The 14,920-nt window shown below is 45.9% G+C and overlaps 1 protein-coding gene across 1 annotated transcript in view; it reads left to right on the top strand.

Annotated features, from left to right (window-relative positions):
- The window catches only part of LOC118793588 (limbin-like), a 78,298-nt gene that overhangs the window by 28,880 nt on the left and 34,498 nt on the right, over nucleotides 1-14,920 (top strand). The window contains exons 9-14 of the mRNA XM_036551812.1: nucleotides 743-918; nucleotides 5,435-5,594; nucleotides 10,984-11,160; nucleotides 11,465-11,736; nucleotides 12,541-12,757; nucleotides 13,012-13,155. Of these exons, the coding sequence (XP_036407705.1) occupies nucleotides 743-918; nucleotides 5,435-5,594; nucleotides 10,984-11,160; nucleotides 11,465-11,736; nucleotides 12,541-12,757; nucleotides 13,012-13,155 (1,146 nt within the window). The remainder of the gene's footprint in view (nucleotides 1-742; nucleotides 919-5,434; nucleotides 5,595-10,983; nucleotides 11,161-11,464; nucleotides 11,737-12,540; nucleotides 12,758-13,011; nucleotides 13,156-14,920) is intronic.

Raw genomic sequence — 14,920 nt, forward strand, 5'->3', positions numbered from 1 at the left:
TTCATGACTTGGATCATTAGTTTTTCTCCACTCTTTTATTTATTTGCAGTACTTAAAAGCCAAATTATGATCTCTGTAAAATGTTATTGGAAATTAGCACGTGGCTGTAGCTTCAAGATTGTGTGATTACTCTGTCAGATGATTCCTTATATGCAATCAAAAACTGAGTTCCTGAGCATGTGGTTGATTCTAGAATCTTGTCAGATATTACCATTACCCTTGATCTTAATTCCATCATGGAATATGGCCCAAAATCTAAAAAATAATTATGATTCATAGTCTTTTTATGAGCATGAAATATATATTTTTTTAATTCCCTAGCTTAATGTCAGCCAATGAATGGGAATGAATGGGAAATGCTGTGAAAGTAATCTGTCCTGAGTAAAATATTTCTGCCTGCAATTGCATGTTCCCAGTTCCCTTAGCCCCAGTTCATTTGAATTTAATTACTGTTTGTGTGAAGATATTTGAAAATGTAGCGTTTATGTTTACAATATAGTTTAAAATTCATGAAAATGTAAAGTTGGAAGTCTGCTTTCACATGCTGATGTCATCCCCAAAGTGGAAATTCATCTTGTGCAGCTACAAGATGATGGTGAATGGTAGAGCTCTCCACAGCATGCTGCATTAGTCCACAATTTACAGTATAAATGTCTGTATGTTCAACACGTGTTGGTTACCAACATTCAAAACATTAATTGAGCCGATGTTTCCCATGTTTCCCATGTTTCCCCCTGCTCAGGATCAGCTGGAGGAGGTGCTGGACGTCTTCCTGGCCACTCAGAGGAGCGTCCTGGCCGAGCGCCACGCCCAGAGGCAGTTCCTGGTGCACAGCCTCCAGAGCCTGAAGAGCCTGATCTGTGAGGTGTTCGCCAAGACGTCCGGCCAGGTGGAGAGCTGGTTCCAGGAGCTCAAGAGGTGAGCGCTAACTCGGCAGCTCCGCCCAGCCCCGTTCTGCGGTTCCCTCCGTATCGCTGTCATTCAGCTAAGAGAGGCCCATGATTACTGGCGTTGGCATTTATCCAGAGTGACTTACATCAGTTACAGTTCTCTACAATGTTATACATTTATACAGCTGGATATTTACTGAGGCAATTGTGGGTTAAGTACCTTGCCCAGGGGTACAGCAGCAGCGGATAACCTTTCAGCAAGCCCAACCAAGTGAGCACCAGAGCACCCATGGTGGAGGGACTGGAGCAGATTTAGGAGACTCTTTCAGGGTGGCATGTTCTTAAGAGACAGCTACTTTTAATGCACTCACAAAACACTCAGAGGGCTTTAATTGGGCAATTATAGTGCTGGGTTGCTGAGTTCAGTATGATGTAAGGGGACACTTTCCTGAAAATGATTTGAAGTCATTACTTTTTATACGTGACTCTGAAAAAATATATTTCATCATTTTTTGCTTGACTGAATGAAGTCTGTGTCTTCCAGAAACATTCTCTCCATCCTGTGGGCCCAGACTGTACTCAGACCACATGTTGCACAGTCAAAAGCCATATGAGAAAGGGTTAAATATTGTATTTAAAGTTTAATGTTCTTTATCTCAGTGCAAACATTTAATGTTCTTTATCTCAGTGCAAACAGTATCTAAATTATATAAGAAATGTTATAAAATTATCAAGCTGATAAAATAGTAATATTATATTTGGAATTAAATAAATATACATGTATTTTTTGTTACCTTGAAAATACTGTAAATATACCATATTGTTTTTCAGAATTCTGCCACAATCAATGTTCTTTGCAATTAAGCTGTCTGTGTATTGAAATGAGATACTTAGTTTTCAGGAGCATTCAGAAAGCAGAAAGCGGCTTTGAAGTGAAGTCATTGTATTGATGCTAAAAGTAGGTACTGCTAGATTTATGATGGAATTAACATCAAGGTATAAAGCAGGCAAGTACAGGTGTTAAAATTGTGTATTTTTATGATTCTTTTTCCAGGAGAGTATGCATTATAATTCAACTCTTAAGGGGATTACTGCATCAAACAAGCCTTGATCGTTAGGTAGGATTTATTTTCATGCAGGTAGTTTGTAAATTATTGTGTGGGACACAGTTTACAAAAATAAATTCATTTTCAAGTTTGAGTGGAAAGCAGGAGGTTTTGTCAGAATTTTAGAGGATGAATCAGTTTACCTTTCGGCGGAAATTGTTCATGAGCTGTGAAAGAGCAGTGATACGTTTTATGAAATTTTGTTTTCAGCTTTTTCAAAAGTGTGTCCCTGGGACCACAGGCATGTACATGAGATATAATGAGCAAAGCTGCAAGGGCACATGGGAGGGCCATGCAGGGACAGACCGACTCAAACGCAGCAAGCCTCTCTCTGGCCCCGGCAACGGCTGCGCCTGTGTTCTGTAGGGCAAGTGAGAGGGGTGGGGGGGGGCTGATGCCCACTGGGGTGGCAGATGCCCCTGCCTTCTGCCGCACCACCGTGTCCCCTCACTGCAGGGCTGTCATGGAACACAGTGGGCAGGCAAAGCATTCTGGGAAGAAAGGACATCCCACAGCATGTTGACAGTGATTAATGGAGAAGAACAAAAGTGATTCTCAAACCGCAGGCTGTCTGTGGGGGGTTTTTTAGCAATCGCAGTAAATATTTTTTTTTTTTAAAAAAGACAGACATTGTTCAGTCTGCTTCTATTTTGGCCTTTTCACCATCTGGTGTCAAAAGAAGGTACTGTCATTACCTCCAGGAACCAGTCTGCTAGGTAGCCGGGTCAGTGAATTTGAGAAACTAATGGGTCTCGGCCAGTTAAGTCTCTGGACTTGTATTCACAAGGTTACGCACCTGATTCTCAAGGCGCTGTCCATCTGCCCGTGAGTGAGTGCTTCAGCCTGGATCGCTTGAGTAAGAATCCAGCTGTTCAAGCGGATTTGATGCGTAGAAGTGTAAGCCATGTAAACCACTGTGAATAAGAGCATATGCTGAGCATGTGAATAGAAGAAGCATTTTTCAGTACTGCACTGAGTGTGCATGCTGTCTCCAGTGGAATTCTGCATTAAGTCTGCGTCTGTCCAGCGCTGCCTGGGTCTTCATCACTGAGCACACATCAGAGGGCCGCTCCTATCAGAGGCTGAGAGATCTGTGCTTAGATCTGCTCACGGATACTCAGGGGAGAAGCGGCTCTCTTTCGTACTTAAAAAAAAATAAAAAATAAAAAAAGTAAAAAGAAAAAAAAAAGAAAAATGAAAGTAATATCCTCAGCCCCTGGAGAGAGCCAAGACAAATATGATACATTTGCAATCATCCTCCCTCCAATCTGATCTTGCTGATGTGGTGTAATTTTATGCTATTGTGCCTTCTCTCCTTTATATGCATCTTAATGAGCTCAGGTGCTTGGTGAATGGAAATGTCTCAGAAATGATTTTGCTGATGCAAAATTGCCTCAGTAACAATGATGTCTGAGTTTGCTGGGGAAACACTGAACGTGGGTGTGTGAGGGTGTTCATACAAATTAGCAGAGAGCTTACACAGGTCTTCCGGTGCACACATTTGGTTCTGTTGCTGTTCTTGGAAGTGCTACAGTAAAAAATGAAAGTAGATCTGAAACAAAGTCTTAGTTTGGGCTTTACTGCCGAGCATTCACACAGCAAAGCAACAAATCAGTAATCAAAAACACTCTTGATTCTGAATGTAATACACCAGGGTTGCAAAGAAAACTAATCTTTAAAGTAGGTCAGCATCATTTATGAAGTATTTTCCATGGTAGACTAAGATTCAGGTATCCTCAGTGTAAAACAAATATATCAATGAATACTGTCTACTGATATAGACTAACTGTAACTGTTCCATCTGTGGGTATGCTAATTCTTATGCTCACTCTAGTTAGTATATTTACATATCTAGGAGATATACTGTACAAGTATGTGCCTGCCTTGTTCCAGTTCTGCAGTGGGTAGGTTTAAGGCAATTCTTTTTTAATTCAGCTACTAGTAAGTGAACTGGACGCTACCGTGTGTACTGAGAGAATGCTGGGAGACAGGGCCTGTTACCTACTCCTTAGTGGGTGGAGTCCCAGGTACTTGGTGGAGAGGGATTGTAAGTACGACTGAATGCAGAGTTTGCCCGTCCCCTCCCACAGTTTGAGCTGGTTCATTAGCAGGCCTGTGTTGTACCTGAAGAGAAGTGTGGGTACAAAAAGGGGGGGGGGGGATAAATAATGTCTCAGCTCCACTGGTCTTGATGTGCGATACTCTTCTCCAACGTGTTTCCGGGAGTTTGGTGCCTCATTCCTTCAGGGGATGCATCTCTAAAGCGTTTTTTTTTTTTGGCAAATCTTTGCTAGATTTTATTTGGCCGTATTTAAAAACCCGGCGGTGTGCTCCTGAACACTCCCGCATCCCAAAGGCTGTCTCCCTCGTTTCATTTGTTTTTCCCTTTTATCTCATTAGATTTTATCTGTGTGTGAACTGCCTCCTGACAACTTTGATTCAGGGGGAAAAAACGCCCCGTATGCTGTTTTCTCTTGGTGAGTCCCTGTTTTTGTAGACAAAGGAAAGATCCGTTATCAATGTGGACATGCACAGGGGATCCATGTCATTAACGGGGAATCTGTTCTTGAGGTTCCTACCAATGGGGACGTCCACGAATTCACCACTCTGCTGTTCTGCACCAGTGCTAACGGATTATGTCTCGAGGGGTTTGTTTGTCCTGGCAAACACTGATATTCTGAACATTTAAAGACAATGTAGTAAAGCAATAAGCAAGTCATTAGTATGTATATTGGTATAGTAATGGGTCGGGAATTGGGGTGGCTGCTTGGTGCAGATGCACAACAACGCGAATAGCAAATCCACAAGCAGCAAAGGTTTTTCCGCATGTGTTTTGAACGCTCTTAAAACGTTTCCTCCGCAGAGCTCCGCACTCCTCTGTTTTATATGTCAGTCACATCGCTGACATCAGCCTTCAGAAGAGCAGTCTTTTGTAGCAGGCTCAAGACAAAATCCAATAAACTTTAGATCTGCGGGAATCAAAGGCTCTTTCTGGGCCCAATCCTTTATGGTGTGGATTAGTCCGCAAAAAAAAGGCTCCCCGGAATATCTTCACAAACTTTAAAATACTCTAACCTTCTTAAAAACTTTATTAACCTCTCAGTGGTGTCATAAAGACTGTGCTCCCAGTGGATGGGCTTAGACCAACATTTGGTAAGAAGTTCCTCAATAGCTGTTATTTTTGTGTGATTGCTGCTTCACTCCCTCAGTAATTATGAAATAATTGAAGTGTTTTGTAAGTATCTGCTCCTCATGAGTAATTATTACCGTTAGTTTTGCACTCAGAATGCTTTTGCAGTGGAATTTATAGCCAGTGCCATTTTGCCAATAGCCAACGCCTATTAATAACTCATTTGTAACTGATTTATTACATTGCCCTCCACCTGGGACGGTAGCAGATGCTAGCTCCTGCTCCGCATGGCTTCCGTCTCTCCCCAGGGAGGCTGCTGTGGCAGAGGACCAGCTGGACTTGCTCCTGGACAAGGCCCAGAAGGAGCTGGTGCTGGTGAAGCAGGGCCTGGACGAAGCCCTGACCCGGGAGAGGAGCGGCATGCACTGCGGCCTGGTCAAGAAGAGGAGGGGCCTCATCTCCGACAAGGTGACCGCCCCTCTCAGCGTCCGCAGTCTTCCCCAGCCAGGTCTGGGTCAAGCTTATGGATGGCTGGGCCTGTATCCCTAATGTCGCCTGCTCAATTCTGTTCGTGTCTGTTCGCACCTAACTCAGCCAGCTTCAGGAAGTATCCTGCTGTATGAATGGAAAAATGTCAAATGGATGCCGTTGTCAATCACCCATCCAGAAATAAGAAAATAAGGCCATGAAAGACCAGTACATTATCATTCCAGCTATTTGTGGGCAGGACACAAAAAAACAATTGTCATGTCCTTATGAAAGAATGATTCTCAGTTTTCAGAGTGGGCGTCTGCCTAACCGGGCAGTTCACATCACAAGCATCCCAGTTGTACCAGACCATCAGTGAGCACAGCTTCTCCGTCATGTTTTCGACAAGTATCAATCACCTTTTGAAGCTGCTGCATTCGAATGTAATGCTGTCAGAAGTGATTGAAAATTTACCGTCACATTCATGCCCATCGGGACACAGCTGGGGTTACTGTGACAGCTCTGCCAATGTAGTTGCTGTTCTCTTCATCCTGTTGACATCATCATGTCGTTTGATTCCACAGGAAACAGGATCTCTTTAGGGGCAGGATCTCAGGAGTGATAACTCCAATCAGCTTGATCACATTATGAGGGTTATTAATTCCAAATGCAGTTAATCAAGATGGTTTTCCTTTTTTTAACTTTCAGTCTTACGTCAGTGAGGGGGGGATTGTGAAACCAACAAGGAGTTGAAAGTTTATGAACTGACACCCTCTCATAAAGTGTCTGCTGTCACCGTTATCAATACCTGCACTAACAAGGAATATCGACACTCCCTTATGTAGCATTACAAACAGGGTCGTATGAATTACAGCTGTTGAAGTGAATTTCCCAGCAAGTGGTCATATTGCATATGTAAATCCTAAAAGCAATTTAATAGTGCCTGATGTAATCAATTCAGTCAGGATAATTGCCTGAAACAAATTGTTGATACACCCCCCCCCTCCCCCAGCCACCTTCCCACAATCTCCATACTGCTGTGCAGAAATATCTGAAAGTGTCATTTCCAAGGCCATCTATTACCATCAGTCTGGGTTCCTCTATTTTCCTAACCCGTCAGGATGTGGAGGGAGGGTACAATTTAGCCGAATGCTTGCTTACAATTTGCATACAGGGTGCGTGTAGAATTAAACTCAAACAGCATGTGCATGCATAACTTACCCGATGCTGAGCGTGGGGGGGCGTAAAACCACCGTCTTACCTTGCGCTTTGAACCCATCTCCCCCCAGTGCTGTGGTCAGCGATGGACAGGCAGTGTCGCTGGGTGCAGTCAGAGACTGGTCGTGACGGAGCGGCTCTGCCCTGCTCTTCTGCCGTCTAAAGCTGATTTCTCCAGGGTGACTTTAATTAGCACTCTCTGAAATATTAGCTCCGTGTTGATTTACCCCAGCCCCCCCACCCTGCCCCTGTCTCTCCCTTCTTATCTCTCCATGACTCTTCCCTTCCTTTTATTTCCCCTGCCCTCGCTTTGCTCTGTCTGTCGAGGCGTACAGTACCGGGCTGTTCCCCCGGCAACACGACAGGACGCAGATCCGCGGCTGCTGTTGTTACGGTTACAGAGCTTTGGGGGGTGGGGGGGTGGGGGATGGGGGGGATGAGTACATTCACTGATGAACCCTGAAGTACTGAGTGTACTCTAATCTGACAGTGCCAGACTGCTTGTGTGTGCGTTCATGAGTGTGTGTCTGTCAGTGTATGTCAGTGAGACAGAGAGTGAGTTTGTGTGTGTGTGTGTGTGTGTGTGTGTGTGTGTGTGTGTGTGTGTGTGTGTGTGTGTGTGTGTATGTGTGTGTCAGTGTATGTCAGCGAGACAGAGAGTGAGTTTGTATGTGTATGTGTGCGTGTTGGTGTGTGTCAGTGTGACAGAGAGACTGTGTGTGTCAGTGTGACATAGTGTGTGTGTGTGTGTGTGCTTGTGTGTGTGTCAGTGTGGCAGTGTGAGTGTATGTGTTTGTGTGTGTGTTTGTGTGCGTATGTGCATGCATGTTAGTGTGACAGAGAGACTGTGTGTGTGTGTGTGTGTGTGTGTGTGTGTGAGAGAGAGTATGCATGTACTGTATGTGTTTGTTATATATGTATCTCCAGTGTGATTGTGGTCATCCTCTGGGTTTGGAAGTTGGTTTTGACTTCTTGCCCACTAAGTGCTTGAATCACTTTGAAGGTCAGGGGTGGAATATTATCTAGGGCCTCTATTCAACTTGTAACCCTGCCATTGCCTAGCAACCACAGGATTAACAGAGAGGTAAACTCACTCTCGGGCTTAAAGAAGTGGGATAGCTTTTCTAAGATCAGATATCATTCACGCAGGCAAATGCTGGCAGACTGGCATTCAGGCGGTGTGGCATTCACGGTAATACAAAGTGACACCTTGCCAAGGCTTTGAGATGCTGGTGATTGTAAAGGTGAGCGTGGTGGCAAGTGAGCACCGCGTTGCGGATGGTGGATCCGTTCGAAATGTCAGTGCAGAGGGGAGGAGGTCACTCTCGGCCGTCTGAGGTCCACGCAGTGATGAATAATGCAGGTTTGGCTCTTTAAAGTGGAGCAGAATGCAGGGGTGAGGCGTGTGGGCTTTAGCAGTACCCTTACGGTGCTGGACTGTGGTACATGTCAGGGGCAAAAAACACAGTGGCCATAGATTCCTGAGTCTGCGGTGCAGCTACCTGTGAGACACACACACTGAAAAACAGGCAATGTGCATATAGACACACTCACGCACACAGACAACATGTACGCACACACACGGAAAACGTAGATATACACACAAACACAGAGACAACATACAGACACACACAGACAGCATACACACACACACACACGCGCACGCACATACACACACACAAACACACTCCCTCTTTCTCAGTCACTCGTCTCCAGGGTTATTTTCTCTACCCCCGAATTTTGTGCAGGTTTTAGAGATGACCTATGAATTCAAAATCCAGCTGTTTCCCAGGTGCAGTTTATGCACATACTGTTAGGTGCTTATTGTGCGCATTCTTAGTGCTGCCATTAGCGTCACTCTGAATTTCTCAGGGCAGTGTAGTTTTGCACAGAGAAAGAGTGAATAGCACCTCATGCGTCCAGAGGATTTGATGTGTTACTTCACAGCTGATTAATCATAATCATGATTATCTTATGTAGTATTTATTGACAGTGCTTCAATCAATCAGTCAGTTATAGGAAAATGTTTCATTTCCAGAATACATTAAAAAAGCTGGTAAAATTAATTCAGTCTTTGCAGATTGACAATTGACATGACAGGTGACTTGTCTGATGTATGCATATGAAGCTTTTCCCTGTATGTCAGACATGTTGGGATTGTCCCTAGCTAAGGGTCGTAGGGATGACAGTCAAGTGCTGTAGCCCTGATCTGTTAAACTCTTTGAACAAAAAATGAAAATGTTCTTTCTTTTCTGAGTTACGCAGAGCCAAAAATAAATGCACTGCTTACTAAAAAATTCAGAAACAAAAGACCAGCACGTGAACTAGTCTGCAGCCTATAAATAGCAAGATAATACATTTACATTTATTCATTTGGCAGACGCTTTTATCCAAAGCGACTTACATAGGTTACAGTTCTTTACAATGTTATCCATTTATACAGCTGGATATTTACTGAGGCAGTTAAGTGGGTTAAGTACCTTGCCCAAGGGTACAGCAGCAGTGTCCCAGCAGGGATTGAACCGGCAACCTTTCAGTTACGAGACCTGCTCCTTGACCACTATGGTACACCGCCGCCCCTCAGCTGGGGTCCTTATCTCCTCTTTGCAGAGGTTGTGTGGCCAAACTGAATCTTATTGGACCTGGTAACATGAGGGTGGGGTCAGCACTGTTGTCCATGTCTCATTGGATGGTTTGCAAAAGATGTTTTTGTACCTGAGTGAGTAATGGAGTGCAAAGAGTCGCCACTCCCCATGTCTGCATTTTTTAAACAGCTTTGGAGTTTTAAATCTGTCAGCACATGGACCCAGTTGTTCAGCAATTGCTCAGACCCCTTTGTCATAAATATCGGTGGTCGAAAGCAGAAACCACATATGTAAAATGCATTTTATAAGAGCCTACCGCTTCTGTACCTGGGACAGTACGTCCTGCTGCAGTCTTAAAGGTGGTTCGAAAACTCACCTCATATTCTGAGTACATTTTTTAACAAAAAATGAACTGTCAAATATTTTCTCTTGCAGTTCTTTGGGAAAATGATTGGAATTGATTCGTCAAAGACGCTGCTGTCAGATGTTTTGTGTAATTATTGTAATCATCAGTAAACTGAATTTTGCTTCTCCATCTATTTATGTAGGTCACAGAATGTTCCCTTGCACCCAGCCCGGGAGAGCATAGACTAAACACAAGTGCTTGCTTTTAACCTGCAGCCGTCTGAATGCATGTACATCTCCCAGTGCACAACTACACACTGCTGAGCCCACCATTGTGCAGTAAGATCTACTCCAGTGCACCATAGCCCCTCCCCAATTAGTGTATTCCTACCATTTAAAGATGGGTGATTTGAAGAGGGTTGCAATTCTGATCCAGGAACAGAGAAATGGGGGTGTCCTGCTGTATGCGACATCAATCAAAATGTTACATGGAGCGTTTTTCCATTTGCTGTTGTCTCAAAGCGCAGTCAGTTTGTTGGAGGAAGTTGGAAATAACAGAAAACACTGAGCCAAGTAGGGGAAGACTGTAAGATTCCATGACCTTGGGGAAAGGTGGTTGAGAGAGACTTCCGAGAAATAGTGTAATAGAATACAGGCAGCACAATGGAAACAAATTAAAGGTAGTAAATGAATATATATCCATCAGTTGACGGGAAATCCAAAGACTCTTAGATGGCTGGAGGGAGGTCCTTTAGTTGCCAATGGACAGGCTGCCAACAGAGGCCGGGGGGAGGGATGTGGGATCTTCCAGAGGATGGTCTTATTTTCCCATGATGCACAGTGGTGAAATATTGCAGGTGGAATGCTGGAAGGGATAGCAAGAGGTATGTAGCCAGACGTACGGGCACACGTACTAAATGGCATTTGATGATGACATTGCATAGCAGACACTCTTATCCAGGGCAACTTACATCGGTTACAGTTTTTCACAGTATTATCCGTTTATACAGCCAGGTATTTACTGAGGCAATTGTGGGTTAAGTACCTTGCCCAAGGGTACAGCAGCAGTGCCCCAGTGGGGAATCGAACAACGATCGAACAATCGAACATCGGCAACTTTTCAGTCACGAGTCCTCCTCCTTAACCACTATGCTGCACTGGCGCTGATGCCGCCGATGATATGCGACACTGTTGACGGAAAAAAGTGCTTGTGACGGAGGCCGCCGCGTGTGTTCCCCCAGCTTCAGGAGCACAAACAGAAGCAGAAGGAGCTGTCAGCTCTGGCCAGGTCCTGCGAGGAGAGCCTGGACCCCGCCCACTACCTCGGCTGCTGGCAGAGCCTGCTGACGGCCCAGTGCCTGGAGCTGGGGGAGCTCATCAACAACCTGGACGAGGAGGCGGCCGCCGACATCCGCAAGGTCAGCCCGCCGCGCTCCCACACAGCGCCCCCTCATCTGTACCTGTGCCTGTACCTGTGCCTGTACCTGTACCTGTACTCCATCTGCCAAAGACCTTTAGCTGGTCACACCATAGGTCAGACCCTGAGCCTGATAACGTGTAGTGTACTCCCCCTTCCAAATAGCCACATCTCAGCTGTGGAAGTGTAGAAATGGTTCTATCCCATGGTGCCGGAGGTGATACAATCAGAGCACGCCCTGGTTAAAAGAATGCTTTAAAGGAAAATAAAAAGGGACGCTGACCCCTGCCCTCTGATCCCGGCAGGTCACCATGCGCGTGATCCACAGCGCGGTGGCAGAGGTGAAGGGCATCCAGCCGGCGGCCGCGCAGGCTCTGCTGGGCCTGGGGGTGCCGCGCTTCCTGCTGCAGCAGGAGCTGGTGGGCGGCGCCCTGTCGGAGGCCCAGGAGAGGCTGCACCAGGAGGGCAAGGCGGCCGTGCGCACGCTGCAGAGCACCCGGGACGCGCTGCAGGACCGCATGGAGCAGGAGCTGCAGCAGCAGCAGGCCCTCCGGCAGCGGGGCAGGGCCTTCTTCCAGTGAGTCCCACCCGCGTCACCACACCCGCACCCACGGGTACAACGCACGTGGGACCCACATCCTTTGGGTTGTTGCATTACATTACATTATTGGCATTTAGCAGATGCTCTTATGCAGAGCGACTTATATATGTTACAGTTTTTCCATTTATTTACTGGGGCACTTGTGGGTTAAGTACCATGCCCAAGGGTACAGCAGCAGTGCCCCAGTGGGGAATCAAACCGGCAGCCTTTCTGTTAAGAGTCCTGCTCCTTACCACTATGCTACACCGCTGCCCCTTTGAAGAATAGATCCGTTCTGAGTATTATACCTTCAAAATTTTGGGTTTCGCAGAACCAGGTGATCCCCTTGGCTTTTTACATTCTTACACAGTACAAAGTGGTGTTCTGTGAATACTGGCTCCTGTTGGAAGCAGGGACAGCTGAAAGAGATGGCGCTCTTTGTAGCTCTTTGTAGCTTGTTTATCGTCACAGCTTGATAGTTCCGCAATCGCAGACTGAGGTTGACAGCTTGGAGGATCACAGTTTTGGATTTTGATGTGCATTATACCTCTCCCTTTGGTGTGTGTGTCTGTGCTTGCGTTTGTGTGCTTCTGTGCATGTGTGTTTGTGTGTGTGCGTCTGCGCCTATGCCTGTGTATGCATATGCATGTGTGTACTTGTCTGTGTCTGTGTCTGTGTCTGTGTCTGTGTGTGCGTCTGTGTCTGTGTCTGTGTCTGTGTCTGTGTCTGTGTCTGTGTCTGTGTCTGTGTCTGTGTCTGTGTGTGTGTGTGTGTGTGTGTGTGTGTGTGTGTGTGTAACAGTGCCCTGTGTGCAGCCCAGCTGACTCTGTCAGAGGAGGAGTTTCTGCGGATGAAACTGGAGTTCCAGAACTGCCTGTCCAGGATGGACCGCTGCCTGGTCCTCCCCCGTGCCCTGTCCCGCTCCAGGCTGCAGGCCTTCCTGTCCCAGTGGAGGAAGGACACACTGGAGCGGTCGGAACGTGGCCTGCCGGTGGCCGCACCGGAGAAACAGGCAGAGGTCAGTCAGTGCTGCCCCCTGGTGTGTAGGAGGGCACGAAACTCCACTCTGGGGATTACTGTAGTGCTGCATCATTAAAAAATGCCAGTTTTACTTCTGCATAATTCACTGCTGTATGCACCAAACTTTTCAGGTTCTGCTGGAATTTTAGGTTTTGTCCTTCAAACAGAAGAGGAAAAATCACACGCTCGCATATTGTGCTGACAGAAGCTTTTTTTTCCCGGCCTTTCATCTCTGTTTTGTTCTGTTGACAGAAGAAGTCCAAAGTCAGGGTGCCGCTGCCTGAGGGCAGACAGACTGAAGGCCTGTCAGATCTGCTGCTCTTCCAGAAACAAACAGAGGAGAAAATCCAGCTGTACGAGCAGGAGAAGGAGATGGAAAGCGCTGCCATGAAGAAGGTGAGAGGGGGAGAGGAAGGCGAATGAAGGTGAGGTGAGCGACGAAGAAGCAAGAATGAAAAGCATTGTGGAGAGTGGGTGAGCGATAGAGGATTGAGGGGAAGGCAAAATAAACAGGCGAATAAATAGGAATAAGAAGCACCAGAATTCAGTGAAGAGTAAGAGTGTTATGTATTTATGATGTATGTATGAAGCAAGCTTTGTTATGGGTAACTGTGAAATTTGCCATGGTCAGGGATGTAGTGACAGAAATTCTTTTATTCTGTTCACGAAAGATTCAAGCCATTGTGCTCAGTCACTTTCCCTCTAGAGGCAAGACCCCCCCCTTAAATTTACTCTTTTATTCAGGCAGTAAGGGGGGGGTCTCAGGTCTCTTCTGTCCCAGTGGCCCCTGCTGGTGCAGTGATGGGATGCTCTGGGCAGCAGTATGGTGAAATGGTGAAGGTGATGGGCTTGAACGTAGACAGATGGAACTGGCGTTCCTTGCAGTGCTTAGATGGGGGGGAAAAAAAGTTGGGTTAGAATACTTAAATATTCACTCTTTGAAGCCATGGAAAATTTGAATATCAAATTAGTCTAAATGTGTATCCCTTGAAGCTATATAATTATATCATGGATAAGCTAAATTTTTCTATACTTTTTCCCCCTTTATGGAGAGAGAGTGAGAGGGAGGGAGATGGCAGTGGTTACTGTAGGATGACCAGGCAGTTTGCGTGCCTTGTGTAAAGGGGCACAATGTGACACTTTGTAGCCTCAGCAAAGATAAACTGTCTTTCCCATTGCATTATTTACTTGCTTGGCAAACACGCTTTCCCAGGGTGACAGGGTGACATTTTTTAACTTGTCATCCAGCCAGGAGCAGTTAAGTGCCTTACTTAGCCTTGTAAGTGGCAGTGGCCCATTTGGGAATTGAGCAACCTTTCGGTCACAAGCCCAGCTCCTTAGGCTGTAGTGTACGCTGTTGATGTGCTGTGTAAAGACAGGACAGAAGCATGCACTCTGATTAGTTCTCCCAGTCTGGTCCAGTGAAGAGCTGTTTTATTTTGTCTCATTTTAGTGAGTTAATGAGTGTAGCCCCACTTCCTCGAAGTTAGAAATAGTTCATTGGAACAGAGAAGTCACCCCCCCCCCCTCCTCCAATCACCACCCCCAGCCTCATAATCATAACTGCCGAGACTTCATAAAACAAATGACAGGCAACAGGGGGAGAGAGCACTCAGCCTAATAGCTGTCAAACCATGGCAAAATTAAACACACAATTTACATAGCAAGTGAAGGATCGTTATTAAAAGAAAAAAAAAAATCTGCGCTCAGCTGCAGAGTCGTTTCATTAGAGGAATACCATTAAGATCTGTTTACATAACGGAAAGTGTGTTCTAAAACAAGACTATGAGAAAGCGAGAGAGAGAGAGGGGAAGACAGATGCCCAAAGGCCCTTGTGTGCTTTGTGATGGAGATCAGGTACTTCAGACAGCGGGATAAAGGCATCAATAGCTGGTTTTTTCCTTTTCTTTTTCTTTTTCTAAAGGAAGCCTCCGTGGCTGGAGTTGTATGTTACTGTGGCACATCAATGGCTCCTGTTGGTGTGGTTTGCTCTTTCGATGGGCATTCCGTGGGCATTGGGGAGGATGTTGTGGTGTTGGGGGGTGAAAGCTGTGCATCCCCGTGGGGCAAGAGCTCTTATCTGTGGCTTGTCAGTTGAGGAGGCAGTCCTTTCTTCTGCTCTGGAAATTTTCCGAGCCCTTAGTCAGTGAGACGTACGCCT

The sequence above is a fragment of the Megalops cyprinoides genome, chromosome 18, assembly GCF_013368585.1.
Source record: "Megalops cyprinoides isolate fMegCyp1 chromosome 18, fMegCyp1.pri, whole genome shotgun sequence".
NCBI lineage: Eukaryota > Metazoa > Chordata > Actinopteri > Elopiformes > Megalopidae > Megalops > Megalops cyprinoides.